Consider the following 21803-nt stretch of genomic DNA (forward strand, 5'->3'; position numbering starts at 1 on the left):
ACAATATTTTGTATTTTTGAGGACAGACATTAAACTAACGAATTCCTATAGTATCCCCACAGACTGTAGTCATACTTACTGAAGACAGACTTTGCATGAACATTATTGATGCCGGCGAAATTTGCTTTTTATGAGGAAAAAAGAGGCATCCAGGCTCATAAAGCTCAGTCTGGCGTTCAATTCTGCATCTTCTGGTCCTGTCTCCCCTAGTTACGACTCTATATAGGCCAGTGATACTAGCTGAGCATCTGAAGAATATCAGAAAAATTCAGTTATTATATACAGTCATATATAAGTTGACTCGTATATGTTGAGTGCATGTTTGGAGATCAAAATTAAGGGTTTTGAAATGATACGTGGATAGGTCAAGAGTGGAGAGGGGAAAACACCAATATTGCCTCAGGGGTCCAGCTGTCCCTGGCAGCTCCTTCCATTTCCCTGCACATGTGATGCATAAATATATGATGTATGGTTTGAATGGAATTGTATGAAAGGTGTACGAATGAGGCCTAATTGGGCTGAAAACATCTAAAATATTGAGGCCTGGAAAACAAATACACTCAGAAACTGTAATTAAAAGTTGCTGAACTGCTGACATTGATGAACTGTGACAAATGATTAACTGTTGAACTTTTGTGGGAAACGTGTTTACATTATCAGATACAATGGCTCTTTAAATTAAGGAAATGTTTACAAGGTTCCTTACATTAAGAAGGAAGTTAACACAAGGCTCCTTATGTTTACCAACACCAATTAAGAAAAGTCAGCATCTGCCAGGAAACTGGGTTGCCAGGATGTTTCAGGCTGGAAAAACACCTATCAATCATTTACAACTTTGGAACAATATTAGCAAAAAATACTGCTCTATAAGAGACTTTATTACAATCCAAAAATTGTGACAGACAACAGTGCTGTTCACCCGCCATGCTCTATTGAAAGAAATGGTGTATCTTGGGAGTGTCAGATCTACTATGGGAAAGCAGGCTTCTGGACACTTGCTCCTTTTCTCAAGGGAAGAGAAAGGAGTGCAACTATGGAGTCATGATACATTTGTTGCAGGGAGTCAGTTTCTGCTATAGAGGAAGACAGGGATCTGATCCTTGGCATTGTTCTTAGGGAAACAGGATGCATTTTAGAAGTTTTGGAACTGTGCATTGGCAGGCTGCAGGGAAAGCAGGGTCTGGCCAAAGAGACGTTCTTCCCCAGGAGACAGCGAGAGAAATGGTGATGTATGCATGAGGATGAATGAATATGTGTGTATAATATCAATACTGAGTAAAAATGCAATTCCCCTTTGTTTGTTAGCCAACGTAACTGTAGGTTGTTTGTGGATTCAGTGTAGTTCCATAGAATCTGTATGTCTGTTTGTCCAATTTCGTTCTTTGTGTAAAAGTGTGAAAGTTTGGATACCTTTCTCTTTCTGGAAAATTGCAATAAAAAGAACCTATGCTTTAAATTTATTGTAAAGTTCTTCATAACACAGTCATTCAAAAAGGCCAGGAGTGGCATCATGATAGAGAGAGTAGAGGGGGGTATATTTCTTTTAGATCCTCCCAAGTGAACTAATTTCTTGCCCTTTGTCATTCCATTCGGAGAAGAGGATGGTTCCTTTTTTCTGTAAGAGTTGAGGTATAGTATTCATAGTGACCCATAGATAAGTCAGCCCAGTTTTTTGACTAAAATTTCTAGACTTATACATGAGTGTGTAGAATAGCTTGTTAAAAAGTCAAGGGAGGATAACTTGCTGGCATAAATACTATTGTGTTACTTTTGACAAATTAACAGATAATATAAATGGAGCACTTCTTAGAAGCAAAACAAGTTGGAATTGCTATAATTATTGTATTTTGCATGTTGTGTGAATTATTATACATACAGTATTCCAATTTTAGTTTGCATTCTAATTATGAAAATCCAACACAATAATAGTTGCATCTTTTCTACCACTATATTTTAGCCTTGGTACCATTTTTAGAAAAGTCAGTGTGGTGTTGTGGTTTAAGCATTAAACTGTGACTGGAGGTCAAGGGTTGTGACCCTGCTTGGCCATGAAGATCCACTGGGTGGCCTTGAGCAAGTCATGCTCCCTCAACCTCAGAGCGAGGCAAAAGCATAACACCCTCTGAACAAATCTCATCAAGAAAACTCTGTGATGAGTTCACCTTGAAGGTACACAACAACAATTTTTAAAATTTTTGGCCAAAGCAGTTTGATGACTTTTTTTAAAAAAAACAATAATAACTGTTCTGAGAGAATTAACATAAATTGTTCGGCTTCCTTCCCTTCTTCCTCACCTTGTCCCGCCATTTCCCCCCTCTTTTTCAGTTCTCTTTTTAGTCCTCTTTTCTTTCTCTCCCACTTTGTTACATTCATGCTGTTATCTGCCTATCTCTCCTTAAACACAAGGAGCAGGAAGAAAGATGAGATAAAGCAAGGAGGGAGTTGGGGCAGCAGGGCAAGCTAGAGAAGAGAAAAAGTAGCAATAGGAGACCCTAATGGAAAACAAATATAACATATCAAAATTAAGCATCATTGGAAAAGGAAATGGGAACCATGGGAGGAATAAGGTTTGGGTAAAGTAAACCTCATGGATATCTATTAATTGTCCTTGAATGTCCTTAGATCCAAAATAGAATCAAAAATAAGGTGGGGTGGGATACTAAGGGAGGGAAGATATAAGAGAAGGAGGGAGGAGACTCAAAAGATTAAAATTAAAACGATGTGTGTGCATCTATATATATAAAAATGCTCTGTGCATAATGAGTACCTTAAAAACAAAAGAACCAATGAACGAAATGACACCAAAATTGGCAACAAAATGTCTCACAACACAAGGAGTGACCATCACTAAAAAAAAATATGATTTTGTCATTTGGGAGTTGTAGTTTCTGAGATTTATAGTTCACCTACAATCAGAGCATTCTGAACTCCATCAACGATGGAATTGAACCAAACTTGGCACACAGAACTCCCATGACCAACAGAAAATACTGGAAGGGTTTGGTGGGCATTGACCTTGAATTTGGGAGTTGTAGTTCACCTACATCCAGAGCACTGTGGAATCAAACAATGATGGATCTGGACCAAACTTGGCACAAGCACTCAAATATGAACACAGATGGAGTTTGGGGAAAATAGACCTTGACATTTGGGAGTTGCAGTTACCGGGGTTTATAGTTCACCTATAATCAAAGAGTGTTCTGAACCCCACCAACGACAGAATTGGGCCAAACTGCCAACACAGAACCCCCATGACCAACAGAAAATACTCAAGTCCATCCAGTCCAACTCGTTTCACCAGGGCAAGAAAACATAATCAAAGCCCTCCTGACAAAGAGCCATCCAGCCATAGATATAAATAGATATGATTCACACACAAACTGATATAGTATCATAGATTTGAAAGGGACCCCAGAAGAAGGACAATTATATGTTGCATGTTCCAGAGTAGGCAAACCAGACACTCTCCACTTCAACACTGACAAAGAAACAGCAAAAAATACTGTTTACTCACAAACATAAAGAAATTACATATATTAGAAACCAACACTTTCTCATTACTTTATTTTCCAGATCACCAGAGTGGGCCACAGGAATGCGTGGCAGGGGACAGCTAATATATCTATATAAATAAAAATGTAATGTTCATTTGTGGGATTACCATAACTCAAAAACGACCAGACGAATTGACACCAAATTTGGACACAAGACACATATCAGGCCAACAAGTGAACATCACTCATAAAAACACTGAAAAAACACAGCAGAAGAGACTTTAAAAGCCAAAAACCGAAAATACATTACAGCGCATGTGCAAAACCACACACATATATATGCAAACACACATATACACAAATATATACACACATATATACGCGTAGCAGGGGATGGCTAGTGTGTGTATGTATGTGTGTATACATATACATATACACATATACATACATGGAAAAGGGGGAAAAATGAAAGAAAAAAGAAAAAAAATATGTTGACTTCCAATTGTTTTCATCCTGTTGTTGAATTTTCTCTTTTCTATACAGGACTAGCATGGCTAATTCTTGTATGGTACCTTGTTGCTTCAATCTTTCTTGGTCCAATAGAATAGAAGGGTGCATCATAATTGTATTCATCAAAAACACCCCATCTGAGATGAGCCCATTCATGAACTAAGATTTTGCCTGTGAAAAACCAATAAAAACAAGCCAAAGCAGCATTATTTTTCTTGCATATTCTCTTGCAACCCCCCTTCAAAGATCTAAATAAGATGCTAACCTATACTTCAATTACTCAAGAGACAGATATTTTCAAGATAATAGCCAAAATCCTTTAAACTACTAGAATAATGAAAATTTACACAAGTGAGGTTACTCTGGATTCCAGTGTTGTGAAATACACATCATGTGCCTGTACTCACTCACTGGACAATATAATCATGTTGGCCATGAAGTAAAATGAAACAAAAAGAATAAATATAAAAATCCACAAAAGAGCAATACCTTTATTGCCCAACTATAATGGACTTGGAAGCTTTCCAAGCTGGGCTGGCTTCTTTCTCAGGTCCAAGATAATAAAAAAATAATGTAGGGTGCATGTGTCAAACTCAAGTTCCACAGTCCAAATTTGGCTCACCTTGTCATTTTATGTGGCCCTCCAGATGCTGGATTACAACTCCTGTATCATTACACATGAAGACTAGAACCGATGGAGATTGTGATACAGTAATATCTGTAAGGCTGCAGTTTGCTCTGTTCAGTCAGGATAGTGGGGTTTCAATTTAAATACAATGATGTCTTGACTTATGATCAACCCAACTTGCGGGTTTTTTGGAGATATGAGCTGTCGCTAGTCTCGTTTTTTGCTTTGGGATACAAGCGGAGATCCAAGTCCAGCCACCGGAAGTAGTGGATTTATCCCGCACCTTCTAAGAAGGCACAGAATAAACCCACTATCTAATTAATTTGCCACAAACCAGGGTATTCCTGATTTATGGCAAATTAATTTGGAATTTTTGGGACATCAACTGGACAGCCCCTTTTTAATTGCAGGAACTCCCACGTTAAAGAGCTGCCTGGATGTGCCCTCAGTATACTTTAGATCAGGGGTCCTCAAACGTTTTAAACAGAGGGCCAGGTCACCGTCCCTCAAACTGTTGGAAGGCCGGATTATAATTTGAAAAAAAAGTGAATGAATTCCTATGCACACTGCACATATCTTATTTGTAGTGTAAAAAACACTTAAAACAATGCAATAATTAAAACGAAGAACAATTTCAACAAATATAAAATTATTAGTATTTCAATGGGAAGTGTGAATCTGATTTTGGCTGATGAGATAGGATTGTTGTTATTGTTGTGTGCTTTCAAGTTCTTTCAAAATTAGGTTGACCCTGAGCGAGGGCCGGGTAAATGACCTTGGAGGGCCGCATCCGGCCCCCGGGCCTTAGTTTGAGGACCTCTGCTTTAGATCATGGGTCCTCAAACTAAGGCCCGAGGGCAGGATACGACCCTCCAAGTTCATTTACCTGGCTCTCGCTCAGAGTCAACCTAAGTCTAAAACGACTTGAAAGCACACAACAACAACAATCCTATCTCATCAGCCAAAATCAGATCTGCACTTCCCATTGAAATATTAATAAGTTTATATTTGTTAAAATTGTTCTTTATTTCAATTGTTGTATTGTTTTTAAGCGGGTTTTTTTTTTTGCACTACAAATAAGATATGTGCAGTGTGCATCAGCTGGATGGCGTCTAATTGTGCCGGTCTGTAAGCCACCCTACGTCGCCTTCGGGCTGAAATGGACAGTTAAAAATGACGTAAATAAAAAATGATGTAAATAAATGTTTTTCTCAAATTATAATCCGGCCCTCCAACAGTTTGAGGAACTGTGACCTGGCCCTCTGTTTAAAAATTTTGAGGACCCCTGCTTTAGATAAAGGACTGAATGTTGGAAACGGCAACCTTCCAAGCCTGCACTAATTGTTTGAAAAATGTGTATGATTGTTAACCTATATTGTATGTACATTTTGGTTTGCCTATTTGACTGTACCTCTTTGGTGTGGGAGGGGCTTCAGACTCCATTTTGTATTTAGTATGCTTTTAGTATGCTTTTAGTATGCAGTTTGTCTCTTTTCAGACTTCAGTGAGTATATAGTTATGCAGTTTGGACTATATCTACAGGCTTAAAGACATTGGACTGTGGACAAGTATGCTGAATATATACAAGAAGTTTGTTAGTACACCTGAGATATTATTTTTCACAAAAGACTACTTTGTTTTTGTCTCTTGAGTGCATATTTTGAAGAAGAGGTTTTAAGGGAGCATATATCTTTTGGAGCAAATTCTACTTCAAAGAAACACCCATACACTACTTGGCAGTTTAAAGACATGGTTCTTCAGTTTCACAGCTGAGTTACCTGTGTGCCATAACATGAATGCTTATATCACATCACTTGTTCAAAGGGTTGACTTCTAACAAGGTCATGCTTTTCTTGACTAGTGGTTTTCAAAGGATGGTCTCCATGTTCATGGAGATTCACATTTGCCAGAAGGATGTAACATCATTTTTTACTCTTTTAATAAGGTTATGGTTCACTTACTCCCAATAAGTTCTAGAATTTCCAATAACTGTAAAATGAAATTGTGTTTTCATGGTTTTCCTAATTCTGTGATTTTTTAAAAAAGAAACCTTGATTATAAGCCAGCATTTGAGCTTGAATTAAGAGATACTACCTCGTGACCCAAAGACGCTGAGAAAATAGTTATCTGTCAGGAAGTCAGAGGTGAAATGAATGTAGCGTCCCTTTTTGCCACATCCTCCATACTGTGAAGTGTAAGGCTCATCTCCGTATTTCTGGAAAGGTTCTGCCACTATGATATCAGCCTAAAATGAATAGAAACTGTTTTAGAGAGCACCATCAAAAGTAGATGTACAAGTAGCAGATGTCAAAGAGGAGGAGGAAGAAGACTATGATAACTATGAACATTTGTTTAGAATTAAGTCTTGATGTGATCAGCTTATATCCAAATAAGAATCATAATGTTTGAACTTAAGATGAGTCTTTCAAAATCAGACTAAGGGTGTAAATAAGCCAGCAACTTGTTTCATTTTTAAAAAAATAACTTTATTAAAAAGGTTTTAAAATTTACAGTAAATGATATGGAAGCAAACAGATTTTTCGAACATATGGGGTAAATTTGAGTTGATGAGTTAGTCCAGATGGAGGTGACACAAGAAAAGGGTAAGGGATAAAGGGGTGGGGGTGGGGATAAAACAAAATATACTTAAGTAGATAGAAGATTGTAACTAAAGTATAAAAATAATATGTCTTAAGCAGGGAAAGTTGTAAACTAGGTTTTGCTTCTTTTTTTTTTTAATGTCAGGAGCAATTTGGGAAATTGCAAATTGCTTCTGGTATGAGAGAATTGGCTGTCTGCAACAATGTTGCCCAGGAAACACCCGGATGTTTTATCATCCTGTGGGAGGCTTCTCTCATGTCCCCGCATGAGGAGCTGGAGCTGAGAGATGGGAGCTCAACCCACTACAAACCTTCGGTCAGCAGTCCTGCCCGTACAAGGGTTTAACCCATTGCACTACCAGGGGCTCCTAAACTAGATGGGAAGCAACTTAGTATTATGCTTATTTTTTTTAGTTTAGCTGCTACATAAATGTTAACATTTTTAATGATTTTATGCATAAACAGTATTAAGACAATTTTTATTTTCTTTTTTTTAAAAAAAATACAGTGTACTTTCCCAGCTTAGATACTGTTCTCAAAATGGTTAATTGCATATGGAAAAAAAATAAAATTAAAGAAGTTACATTAAAGTTTTAAAAGTGAATTAAAAAAAAGAAATATAGAGTTGAAACGCAAAAAAGGGGGAGAGGGACAAAAAGAAAGAAGAAAAGGAAAAAGTAGATGATCTCAGAACTATCCTCACCTAACCAAAAGAAAACTACATAAACTTCTTGTGTCCAAGATTCTTTTTGGACAACTGTAAATACGATTTGAAAGCCACTGGTACTTCTCCACTGTTCCCCATTTAACCTTAGCAACTGATCTTTAGAGGCACACGGAAGTTATCTTTGGTTGTTATGGCATCAAATATGCATGTTATCAATACTCTATTAATTGATCTGATGGATCCTTCTTTAAAGCTGTTATCACATCCATAATGACATTACAATATATTGTGCATAACGCAATTCTCTCCATACTTACTGTAAAGAAAGTCCTCCTGCAATCAAAAGATTATAATTCTATCTATAAGTCTTTGTTTTTTATCCTTCCTTTCCCTAATATAGAGACAACAAAAGTGAGGAAAATGCATTTAGATTGAAAGCATGCTTCCCACTTACATGCTCATAGGATTCTCTGGTTGTCCTTTTATATTCAGGTTTGGATGCCCATGTTGAAGGTATTACAATTTTTATAGTCCTGAAATAAAACCTCCGTTGTGAAGCACCATAGAGATAAGAAGAAGCCTCTTCAAACATTTCCTAACAACAGATAGGGAGGGAAGGTTGTAGAGTGAATCACATCTTTGCATCTCATCCTTCTAATAGATCCCCTTTAACTTTGACAATACAAAAAAATACACATTGCTGTCCCTGGTATCATGAAAATTGATGCGAAGGAACCATTTCTGATACACCAGCTGCCGTTAGAAGCACAGGAAAGGGGAATAAAACCAGTCATTTCAGGACTCATAGCTATTTCTACCTTCCCAACTTAAAGTATGGTGCATATGTACATACACATTCTTAAAAATGTCTACAGTGGGAATGTGTTGTCGAAGGAATCACTGGGTTGCTGTGAGTTTTCTAGGCTGTATGGTCATGTTCCAGAATTATTCTCTCCTGATGTTTTGTCCACATCTATGGCAGGCATCCTCAAACATTGAGGGGTCTGTTGGAAACTAGGCAAATGGGGTTTATTGTATATATCTGTTGAATGTCCAGGGTGGAAGAAAGAGCTCTTGTCTGCTTGAGGCAAGAGTGAATGTTGCAAATGGTCACCTTGATTAGCATTTAACTGCCTTGCAGCTTCAAAGCCTGGCTGGTTGGTGCCTGGGGGTGCTGGGGGGTGTTAGCTGACCCTGATTGATTCTTGTCTGGAATACCACTGCTTTTTGAATGTTGCTCTTTATTTACTGTCCTGGTTTTAGAGGGGTTTTTTTTTTTACAGTGGGACATTTATATGGCTGATTTTCAACCAAGGTGGAAGGAGGTCAAAGAATACATTAAAGCTGAGCTGCCACCCGTCTTTGCTAACCATTTAATGTAGTTTTAAACCAATATTGAAGAAAGCAATGTCACTGTGCCAATGATTACATAGGAAATCCTGAAACTAGTTTCAGTCCTGGATGGCAATGCCTTAAATCACAGAGCACTGGTGTGCATTAAGGGCTTTCTTTTGTGGGTGTTTGTTCAAATGGTCAGTATAGATGGTGCCTCTGTTACCACATCTACACCCGTCCTCAAAATCTATGCTCAATGGACAAGTCAACAATTTATGGAAAATGGGGGAAGGAAAGAGAGGGAAGGAGGAATGTGTGGAAATAAAAATGGAATAAATTGCCCTGGGACATGACTGGCTGACAAAAGAGCACACAGAACTTTGTGTTGCAGGCCCTTTAGGTGACATGATGCCAGATCTTCCAGGTCACAAGTTTGCAAAAGTGCAAAAAGTCTCATATAATCCACTTGAAATCAGATAATCTTGAATCAGATAGTGGATTATATGGCAGTGTAGTTCCAGTCTGACAATAGAGTGCACAGAATATCATTTTACTACAACTTGGGCCCCTTTTATACTGCCACATACAATTCAAATTATCTGCTTTGATAATGTGGATTATATGGCAGCATGGAAGGGGCCTATGAGAGGATTTACAACCTAAAACACCCATCTATGGCCACTGAATCTTGTGAATCTCCAAAATAATATATAATAATAATAATAATAATAATAATAATAATAATAATTGCCCTTTTCTCCTTGTGGTTCCAGTTAGCTAAAGTCACCAATGGCTACGCTACTACAAATCACTACATCAACAAAATATCGTGGTCTCACCTTTATGCTACTAATGATTCTGCCGCTTTCCGGGATGCTAGGGTGAATGCCAATCACGACATCTTCATATCCACCATTGCGGAGCTTTATAAGGCTCCCTTTCACTCCATGGAGCAGAAGCAATGCCGTGAAAAGGTGCCACCCTTTCTGCGCCATCTTTGCTTTGTGCCAGGCTGTATCTCGGGCAGAAATGGTGGCACAGAGGGGTAACCGATATCACTGTGTGTGTGTGTGTGTGTGTGTAAACAAAGACAAAAAGAAACCCTCTGTTACGTTTAACCGGTGTTTTATGACAGGCTTTGTTCTGCCGACAACGTCCAGGCGCTTGCTCCTGTCAGAAATAAACCTGTCACCAGTCCTTAAGAATACTTCTTAGGGAGAGGAAGAGAAGGCCTCCGCCTCCCTTGGGTGCTTTGGAGCGGCCCTGAGGCAGGCTTGTCAAGGCCGGCCTTGTCTCCTTGCTCCATGAGGCAGATCCTCCATCTCTCCTCTGGTTTGCCGCCAATCGCTATGTTGCTGAGGGGATTGGGGCATGGGTAGGCCTTGCAGCCTCAGCAGCCCCTGCTTGCCCTATTGGGAGGACTGTGGGGAGCCTTGGGCCTTGCAGGCCTCTCTAGGCCCCTCCTAAACCTGCTGCCTTCACAATGGGCCACATGGGAAGGGCGAGAGGTCCCTGTCCTGCCCGCCCTCTTGTTTCTACAAAAAGTCCCAAAAGACTTCTAGGTATATATATATACCCCGGGTATATAATTAGCACAGTTTGATACCATCTGAACTGACATAGATCGATGGTATGCAATTACGGTGGTTTGGTGAGGCATCAGCATCCTTTAGCAGAGGTTAAAGAAAAGGTAAAACTACAACTTCCACAATTCATGGCATTGATCCAGGGCAGTGCAAGTGGTATCAAACTGAATTAATTCTTCACTTCAAGCATTTGTCCAGACCAAAGCTTTTCCAACTGTGTGCCATGACACCTTAGTGCCCTTTCACACAGGCATATGACTCCGAATATTAAGACAGAAAATCTCACAATATCTGCTTTGAACTGGGATATCTGAGTCCACGCTGCCATATATTCCAGTTCAGATAATGTGGGATTTCATTCAGCTGTGTGGAAATGGCTTAAGCGCCTTTCCACACAGCCATTTAATCCAGACTATCAAGGCAGAAAGTCCCACAATACCTTTGAACTGGGATTTGTATGCAGCATTTCAGAAAGACAATGACTGGAATGACGATTTGACGGACGAGACTGTTTTATTGTTTTAATGATTGTTTTATTGCTCATGGATGCATTTTTTAATTTGATTTATGTCTAATTGTAGTTGTAATTGTTTGTACTGGCATTGAATTTTTGCCATTACTTATGCGTAAACCGCTTTGAGTCCCCCCCCCTCCCCCGGGGTGAGAAAAGCAGTATACAAATACTGTAAATAAATAAATAAATAAATAAATATCTGAGTCCACCTTGCCATATAATCCAGTTCAAAGCACATAATGTGGAATTTTATTCAGCTGTGCGGAAGGGGCCTAAGTGTATTGGCTGCAATGTGTCACAAACATATTGGTTATTATATTAGAGAGAGAGATATATATATATATATATATATATAGAATATTTTCATGAGATTTTTTGTGTCATTACAATTTACGTGTGTGTCCATATCTCTTACAAGGGGTTTGCTTAACCTCTAGCTGAATTCCTGTGATGTGAAATGATGTACGTCTAAAAATGTATCGCTAACATTAAATGTTTGGAAAGCCCTTGTCTAGATATCGGGGTAAGATTACCTCACAGATGTATTATATGTAGCTCGGTCATATCGATGAAATCTGTAGGCCACGTGTATTGTAGGGGTGGGGGAATGCATGACACTTTTAATACTGTATTTCTTCCATTCTGCAGAAATTATACAGTTTTGCTGGTATTGCACCACCTCACATCTGCTGGGAAGCAGCAGCCAATAATGAAAGGACGAAGGCAGTGACATCTCCAGCCCATCCCATGTTCAGATACCAGCCAGCACACCAATGCCTTAAATCAATAAATAGTTTCCCAAGATCTACAGAGCTGTTCACAAGAACACCTCAGCAAGTGAGAGTCTAAAAGTGGCAGGCTAAAACCCGGAACCTCAAGCCATGGCTGATACCGGATGAGAGACCCCCCTGGGCACACAAAAGAGTGGATGACCTAGAAGGTGCTAAGCAGATTGTGCTCTGGCATCACGTGATGCAGAGCCAACCTTAAAAAATGGGGCCACAAAGTGGAGTGCAAAACATGTGAGTTTAGAAAAGAGCAAACATACCACTTACTACAATGCAGTCTGAGCCCTACCACATGCACAGTGTAGGACCTTCTTAAAGCAACACCAGAGGCACTCCAAGTGGGCAGCTACTGGTCAAAGGACATATTAACATAATGCCAAGTTTTTTAAACTTTGTGTTTTTTAAATACAGTACAATTGTACCCTCAGTTTGCTTGTGATACAATAAATAAATAATTCCACACTTTTCCCCACACAGACATTTCTAAAAACTGGTGCAACGTAGGCCCCTTCTACACTGCCATAAAATCCAGATGATCGAATCAGATAATTCACATGATCTGCTTTGAACTGGATTATACGAATCTACATTGCCATATTATCTAATTTAAAGCAGATAATATGGATTGTATATGGCAGTATAGATGGGGCTTTAGAATCACAAGTGCTATATAAATATACCTTTTCCTATTGGTGGTACTGCAATTAGTATGTGCCTTACAATTGATGGTATGGTGTCTTAGAGTGTAAGAAATACGGAATTACTAGAGTGGAGAAATTGTAACTATCTCACATTGATATACTACCACAAATAGCTTTTATAGTAAAATCAGGGAACAGATAATTTAAGATTAGCCCCAACTCTGATTGCTTTGAATATGAAATGACTTGCTCCCCTTGGCATTATTTCATTCAATGATGAAACATAATTCACAAAATTCACAAAATTAATTAGCAGTTTATTATTGTAACTTTAATGAAATTTTGTTCCTGCAACAATTCTTAAAACATATGCCATCTTAAAACATATGCCATCACTCTCATCTGAGATTTGACTTCTAGGCAGTGCCTTCGCATTGTGCATTTAATCATAAATACAGCCATTCATGAGATTATACATTTTAAAAAAAGCAGATCTGCTTCATGCTGTTGGTGCTTTGTACACAATTTATGGAGAATCACCATTGGAATGGAAACATGTAGATATTCATGGGACATTAACTTGATCCATGCTAGCTATAGTGTGAGTGCTTGCAGGACGCTTGGTTTTCCGCTTATGTAAAATATAGACTGTTGTGCCAACAATGGCAAAAAGCATGGCAAGACTGCATACTATGCCCACAATGGTAGCAATGAATTTGGATGGACCACGGGGAGTAACAATAGTAGGAGTGGGAGGATCTTCAATAAACAGAGTGGCCCTTGCAATATTGGATACTTCTCCAACATTGTTGCTGCCATCGATGGCACGAATGGCAAAGTAGACGAAGGTGCCAGTTTCTTTTGAGAGCTTTTCTGGTTTATACCGAAAGGACTGTTTGGTTCCAGCTAATTCAGGTATCAGATCAGAAGTGTCCAAAGAGGTGGCATTAGGAAAGTTAGCCTCTCTTAAGTCCAATGGATTTTCACTCATTTTTATTTCATATCTGTCAGCTGAAAACATGGTAGAGATGACACATTCCCATTAGGTTACAGGCACTCAATCATGACTCTAAATTAACTGTGAAGTAATAGTAGTAACATATTACTCTGAAAATATAATTTTTTAATTGTAGTTCCAGAAGATAATAATAATCAATTGATTTTTATCTGCCCCTCCTCATGGATCGAAGCAGGTTACGACACAGTTAAAATGCCCAGAAAAAATAAAAAATGTCATAAAATACAGAAAGATGCCAGCTACTTTTTGCGTAATCAGGGGTTTTGTTTAGGTTATTTTTTGTTTGTTTTTTCGTGTCAGGAGAGACTTGAGAAGCTGCAAGTCACTTCTGGTATGAGAGAATTGGCAGTCTGCAAGGACATTGACCGAGGAGACGCCCAGATGTTTTACCATCCTATGGGAAGCTTCTTTCATGTCCCTGCATGAGAATCTGGAGCTGACAGATAGGAGCTTATCCCGCTCCCCAGATTTGAACCACCAACCTTTGGGTCAGCAGTCCTGCTGGCACAAGAGTTTAACCTATTGCACCATCTGTGGCTCCTATAATCACGGTAATACAGTGATAAGCATCCCTTTTGGTAGATTTCAAAATTTCTCAGAAACTACTGCTGGTTTAAATAAACATTTTATACTATATTTAAAGGAGGAGTCGCATATTGACATTGATAAAGTGAAAGAAAAAGAGAGGGAGAATTATTTTAGTCTACATAGGGCCCTATTTAAAGTCATTCACATTAGCTGTCATATCATACAACCTTAAAGTGTGACCTGAGAGGCAAGGCATAATGCACATACCTAGTTTATGCCAAAGAGTTCTTGGTTCCTTTTTTTGTCTCTCAGTGACCATACATGCTCCTAACTATTACAACAGGAGCTGCAGTGGTACAATGGATTAAACCAGCTGAACTGCTGACCTGAAGGTCAGCGGTTCGAATCAGTGAGCTCCCGTGAGCTCCTGTCGGTCCCATGAGCTACTACTTTCACCTCACTTTCTGCCCCTGTAATAATTGAATTTTGAAAAATGCGGCTTTTTGTGGAAACAAGGATTGGCAATAAAGCTTCAGTAGAGACACCTTTTCCCCATGATAACTCTTTCAGTACTGAATTTTCCCTTCTGATGGGTAGTTTTTGCTCACTTCCTTTTGTCTCACTCCCCTTTGTAACTATGAGTCGAATGTTTGTAACTCGGGGACTGCCTGTAGTCCATTTTAGTTTTAACAGAATCCCTTTTACGACTAAAACATTTTATAAGAGAAACACACCTACCATGCTGATCTTTGTACCCTGTGTTTTGATGTATGTGTTTTATAATTGAATGTATTTTAGGTTTTGACTTTGTTGTACTCTTGAGCCGTTAGAAGAGGCGGGTAAGAAATGAAATGTGTTGGTGTTGTTGTTACCAGAAAATAATTTTCTTTATTTTAGTTCAAATAATGTTAAGTGTGTGCATACATGCACAAAGCAGCAATGCTGATGGGCTGTCCACCCCATCCCACAATAAACCCAAGTTTATTTGCAAATAATACTGGACCAACTTGAGGGTTGAAACCCTTTTTTCCACAGCAAAAGTGCAATACTCCTTTAGGATACTAAGGAAAGGGAATAACTGGTGTAAATAGAAAATATTCAAAACAGTATTTAAACTGTAGAAAAGGCCACCTATTTAACTGATGGGCCCATAAGAGCATTCAATTTGAATCAGAATTGTACTTACCTTGTCCCGAATCAAAATTATCCCCAGGGGCTGTCCAAGACAAAACAAATTCATTATCTTTATTGAATATTACTTCAAGGTCGGTTATTTTATTTGGTGGGAAAACATCTGAAGTCCCTCCAGCAGGAATATCTGTTATAACAAAACTACCTCCTGATACTACTCTGTTAAAACCTCCTGTGCCAAGACTGGTATCCGTAACATTACTTACAGGTCTTGGTGGGTTCAGATGTATTGTACCTGTGTGAAAAAAATTGAAAACCCTTCAACAGAGGTAACACTTGGCTTGTAAGATGTGGGGGGAGGCAATGACACATCTTGTCCTGGGCTATAGCCAGCTCTCCACACTCCTGGGTATACAGTTGTTGTACTATAGGTTGTGCATTGGAATTTTTTGTTGTTCTGCACTGAGTTGTATAGTATTTGTTGTTCGAAATCACTGCTATACATCACATGTTTTGTGCTTATTTGCCAAAAGCTATTGCACAGTGCTGTTCAACTTGTTCAACTCAAGTGCTGGAGTTCAGAGATGACCATTCAAAGAGCCACCGTCACACTTAAGCTACTTGTTCTTTTGTATAGATTTGTGTCATGTCTGCTCCTCTTTTTACAACAATATACCATAACATTTACTAATATGAATTGTTCCTTCTGTATTTTAAGCAGTTATTGAAACACATTTTTCTTTTTTGAATTTTGTTATCTATTAGTGCCATTTCTTCATCTTTATCAATGACAACATTTCATATCTCCACTGCAGAAAAAAGTTAAAGTAACTGACACCAATGATGCATAAATTCAAAATGCTTCTTTTTATATAATCAGTAAATACATTAAAATCACAACTCTGTAATACAGTACGTTCTTGATTAAGGTCCTCCAGATCATCTTTCCAATCTTTAATGGAACAATATTGAGCTGCTTCCTCACAATGCTGTCCTCACGCTGGGGTTTGTAAATCTTAATACATTGTATTCTCTTAATTTCACAATTTTCCCCCATTGCAAAAATAGCCTTGAAAATGTGCTTCTTATAATTTATGATTTATTCTGAAGGAAGCCAATAACTATTTTTTTTAACAGATAATGGCCTCTTGTGTTCATTTATTATTTTCTGAATAGAAAAATCATGTTTTCTATGCAGGAAATGCAATATTCTTCGTAAATAAATCACATGCATTTTATACAGAATAAATCACAAATGGCCACGGTTCTCATCTGTCCAGGAATGTATTCAATAACATTATCCCACCCATGGGAAAGCCATTTTTGTCTATTACTTGAAAAATTTTGAATACTCTTTCCATCTCTTTCCTATGCAGCTGTTGCACAGGTATAAACACTGCAGCTACATGAGCAAAATGAATAGATAACTCTTCCCCATACAATCAACACAACTTGTGACATAAAGTCTTGTAAACAGTTCACATTACTGAGGCCTAAATCCAGTTACTAATAAAGTGCACCCACTGAAGTTATGGTACTTAAGTGTTGAATTACCATATTCCTATTGATTCAATTAATCTAACCAAGATGGGACTGACAATTGGATTTCGGCCAGATGGGGACAGGGACCTCATTCAGGCATACTTGGTGACTGAATGTTTTTGTTTTTTATTTTTAAGTCCTTTTAAATAATAAACCCAGTCATTTCTAGATCACATACTGTATATACCGTATTTCATTTCATAATAGTTGCCACCGCATAATAATTGCACTCCCATGGTATTTTTATTATCATGGTATTTTTGTGGGGGACATGAGAGAAGCTTCCTCACAGGATTGCAAGACATTCGGGCGTCCCCTGGGCAACGTCTTCGTAGACGGCTGATTCTCACTCCAGAAGTGACCAGAAGCACAGACACGACTTGCAGCATGCAAGCAAGCAAGCAAAACAACCAACGGATCTTTTCAGGACCAACCATGACAATAATCTCAACATTGAAGGCATGTCAGCTGCCAAAGAACAACTGCTCTATGAACTGTGCCAAGATAAGAAATGCGATGTGCTGTGTGTCCAAGAAACACACAGGGATGAACAATAGAAACGACCAAAAGTTCCAGGAATTGTCTTAGTAGCAGAAAGACCACATGCGCAGTATGGAAGCGCTGTCTTTGTTAAACTAGGCCTCCAAGTCAGCAGTGCCCACAACACTGAAGAAAACAACATAGAGGTTATAACAGTAGAGCTTAATAACATCACCATCACCTCTGTGTCCAAGCCCCCAAATGAAGAATTCTGCTTCTCTTCCCGCGAGAACTTTGATAGGCACCGAAGGGCGGTAGTAATTGGTGACTTTAACAACCATAGTCATGTATGGGGATATGCTCAAGAGGATAAAAATGGAGAGGCTGTCCTCTCCTGATCTGAACTACACAAACTATCACTCATCCATGATAGCAAGCTCCCACCATCCTACAACAGCGGGAGATGGCACCGAGGTTATAACCCAGACCTCTTATTTGTGAGTGACAGCATCGTACAGCAATGCACTAAATCAGTGGGACCACCAATTCCAAACACACAGCACCGACCTATAGTATGCCAACTGTTTCCAACTATAAGGCCCCAGGAAGTTCGATTTAAACGAAGATTCAACTTCAGAAAGGCAGATTGGACTCAGACATGTTAGATGACATGATCATATCAGTCGCGCCAATCCCTGAGGAATATGAGCACTTTATTGAAAAAGTGAAAACCTGCTCACGGGCCTCTATACTGAGAGGCTGCAGAACCAACTACCTTCAGGTTATTACTCCTGAAACAGCTGCCTTGTTGGAAAACTATTACAGGCTCCACAACAAAGACCCATTTAGTGAGCAAACTCTTCAGGCAGCGCAGAGTATTGTGCCCTCTGAAGCCAAGAAAGAACAGTGGATAAAGCTTATAATAGAAGCCGGCATGGGCAGGAGCAGCCAGAAGGCGTGGAGGCTGCTACGACGGTTGAGCAATGACCCCTCACAAACTAATACCCATGCCAACATAAAGGCAGATCAGATAGCACACCAGCTCTTGAAGAATGGGAAACCCAACCTTGCCAAAGTAGGAAAGAAACCAATAGCCAGACAACCAGAGATTGAGAACAACAACCTTCATGAACCCTTTACATCTACTGAATTGGACATGGCTCTCAATAAATGTAAAAATGGCAAAGCAGCTGGTCTGGATGATCTACGCATGGAACAAATCAAGAACTTTGGACCAAAAGCAAGGCGCTGGCTGCTGGAGCTGATGAAAACTGCACTGCATCCTGTCAGATCCCCAAAATCTCGAGGAAAGCAAGAGCCATCAACATCTTGAAGACAGGCAAAGACCGTAATGATCCAAAAAGCTATTTTTCCATAGAATTATGGAACAAATAGACCCATGTCTGATTCCACAGCAAGCTGGCTTCAGGAAAGGCAAAAGCTGCACATCGCAAGTGCTGAACCTGACTCAGCACATAGATGTCTTTGAAAGGCAGCAGATCACAGGAGCTGTCTTCATAGACCTGTCAGCAGCTTATGATACTGTAAACCACCGCCTCCTCCTGAGAAAAATGTATAATATCACAAAGGACTACCACCTCACCCGCCTCATAGGAAACCTGCTACAAAACAGGAGCTTCTTTGTTGAGTTCCAGGGCCAGAGAAGCAGATGGCAGAAACAGAAGAACGGCCTGCCTCAAGGGAGCGTGCTTGCTCCATCCATGTTCAACTTTTACACAAATGACCAGCCACTGCCAGAAGGGACAGAGAGTTTCATCTATGGTGATGATTCTGCCATTACTGCTCAAGCAGGGAGCTTTGAGATGGTTGAACAAAAGCTCTCTGAAGCTCTAGGTGCTCTTACTGCCTATTACAGGGAAAACCAGCTGATCCCTACTCCATCTAAAACACAGACATGTGCTTTTCACCTTAAGAACAGACAAGCATCCCGAGCTCTGAGGATTACCTGGGAAGGAATCCCACTGGAACATTGCAGCGCATCCAAATACCAGGGAGTCACTCTGGACCGTTCTCTGACCTACAAGAAGCACTGCCTGAATATCAAGAAAAAAGTGGGTGCTAGAAACAATATCATACGAAAGTTGACTGGCACAACCTGGGGATCACAACCAGACACAGTGAAGACATCTGCTCATGCATTATTCTACTCTGCTGCTGAGTATGCATACCCAGTGTGGAACGTATCTCACCATGCTAAAACAGTAGATGTGGCTCTTAATGAGACATGCCGCATTATCACGGGGTGTCTGCGCCCCATACCACTGGAGAAATTACACTGTTTAGCCGGTATTGCACCACCTGACATCCCCCGGGAAGTAGCAGCCAACAGTGAAAGGACCAAGGCAGTGACATCTCCAGTCACACAGTCAGTAGGTTAGGTTTTGCCCCCCCCCCCCACGAGTTAATAAATTTTGGGGCAAACGTATGCTCAATTGTATATCAAAGAGCTCTTGACATTGCTGCACAAAATGATCTAATGATCATAGAGCAAGATAGAGCCACTCCATACCTGGCCAAATTTAAATGTAACGTGGGCATGGGACCTTACCTCTTTTTTATACTTCCACCATATATTAGAAAACATTTTACCCGGGCTAGATTTGAGCAGCTTGACATTAAGTCCAAGTTGGGATGACATCAGCATATTCCCTACACGAGGAGAACTTGTGGGTGCCATGAGGTAGATGCAGAAGTGGAGGACTCAGAACATTTTTTCTTAAAATGCCCCTACTACACAGGCCTGTAGTGAGGGGAAGTGGGTTTAGGGGTTCCCCCCCCCCCGAAACGTTTCAGATTTTTTTTAAAAAAACTGGTTTACTCATGATTTTTAACTGGTTAACAAATCCCCATGCTAAGTCTATGAGATGCAAAAAAATTAAGAGTCCCTCCAGAACTGCAAGCACTATCTCAAGCAAATATTGACAATTTATTCACACTTTCATTACTTGCAGCAATAGCCGATGTAATTGGGGGCCGGGGGAGTGTTGGCCTCTTATTAAGGAGGCCAGAATTGGTGGAGGTGGTTGACAGGGGCGGAGCTGCAGGCTATTTTAAAATTGACTCTTTTTACACAAAAAGCTCTGGCCATCCGCGAGATGGAAGCAGAGAGAGGTGACCTTGCTGCCACCAACAAAATTCGAACTTAAAAACTTAATATGGACATGCCACTAGTTTTACCTGCCCAAACCCTACTTTAAGAAATTAATCAATTTTTAATCTTTTAGTCCTGTGCAATTATTTAGGAGTGGATCGACAGGCCAGTAGACCGGGATGCCTTGTATTCATATATGGTTTTACTGAATGTGTGCGCAAGTGTGTTTTGTATGTTTTGCATGTTTTGATATGGTCAAAATTGACAAATCAATAAAGAATTGTTGTTGTTGTTGACATCTCCAGCTCATCCCCTGTTTGGATATCAGCCAGCACGTCAACAACTTAAATCAAGAAATAGTTTTCTAAGATCTACAGAGAGACTCGCTGGAACACCCCAGCAAGCGAGAGTCCAAAAATGGCAGGCTCAAACGCAGAACCTCAATCTATGGCTGATACCAAATGAGAGACTCCCCCCTGGGCACACAGAAAACTGGGCGACTTGGAAGGCGCTGAACATGTCAGGATAATTGCTAGTATTATATGTATGTTTTTCATTGTGTTAATAATGTGTATTCATATGTTTCCAAGATGGATTTAGTTATGTTCAGTTTTGTTCATTTGTGCAGTAGATTGTTATTATTATAGAGTTGGAATAGGCCAGAGAGTAGAGTCCTTGAGACTGAGATAACAGGAATTCCTTTGCCCTGAGAAGAATAAGGAGTGTACCAGTTAGAAGATACATAAGGCAGGAGGGCGGATTTTCTTTGACTGTGTGTTTTATGCTGTACTCTGTCAGTCGCCATTTTCAGCCGTCAAGATGTAGTCGCTTATAGAAATGCTTTCAGTAAACTTTGTTGTTTTTGAAACTTAAGAAGTCTGCAGTGTGATAATTGATCTGGAAACCTCAAGTACGCTGTGCAAGACAGGAGGGTCTCACTCTGACAGAACAGACTGCGGTCTGGTACCACGAGATGCAGAGCCAGCCTTAAGAAATGGGGCTACAAAGTGGAATCCACGACATGTGAGTGTGGAGACCACCTGCTGCAATGCAACCTGAGCCCTGTTTTGCAACCTGAGCACTGCATGTTTTGATATGGTCAAAATTGACAAATCAATAAAGAATTGTTGTTGTTGTTGACATCTCCAGCTCATCCCCTGTTTGGATATCAGCCAGCACGTCAACGACTTAAATCAAGAAATAGTTTTCTAAGATCTACAGAGAGACTC

At 39.7% G+C, this 21803-nt stretch overlaps 2 protein-coding genes across 2 annotated transcripts in view; both read right to left on the reverse strand.

Annotated features, from left to right (window-relative positions):
- Positions 1-10229, reverse strand: part of LOC137096965 (calcium-activated chloride channel regulator 1-like) — a 37657-nt gene extending 27428 nt beyond the window's left edge. Inside the window, exons 1-5 of the mRNA XM_067467781.1 lie at positions 10074-10229; positions 8354-8494; positions 6727-6877; positions 4067-4175; positions 80-248 (exon numbers count right to left, since the gene is read on the reverse strand). Of these exons, the coding sequence (XP_067323882.1) occupies positions 80-248; positions 4067-4175; positions 6727-6877; positions 8354-8494; positions 10074-10229 (726 nt within the window). The remainder of the gene's footprint in view (positions 1-79; positions 249-4066; positions 4176-6726; positions 6878-8353; positions 8495-10073) is intronic.
- Positions 10230-13265: 3036 nt separating this feature from the next.
- LOC132773407 (calcium-activated chloride channel regulator 1-like) overlaps positions 13266-21803 on the reverse strand; it is a 50423-nt gene continuing 41885 nt past the window's right edge. The window contains exons 13-14 of the mRNA XM_067467782.1: positions 15496-15735; positions 13266-13774 (exon numbers count right to left, since the gene is read on the reverse strand). Coding sequence (XP_067323883.1) covers positions 13329-13774; positions 15496-15735 — 686 coding nt within the window. The 3' untranslated portion in view covers positions 13266-13328. The remainder of the gene's footprint in view (positions 13775-15495; positions 15736-21803) is intronic.

The sequence above is a fragment of the Anolis sagrei genome, chromosome 4 (assembly GCF_037176765.1).
Source record: "Anolis sagrei isolate rAnoSag1 chromosome 4, rAnoSag1.mat, whole genome shotgun sequence".
NCBI classification, from domain to species: domain Eukaryota; kingdom Metazoa; phylum Chordata; class Lepidosauria; order Squamata; family Dactyloidae; genus Anolis; species Anolis sagrei.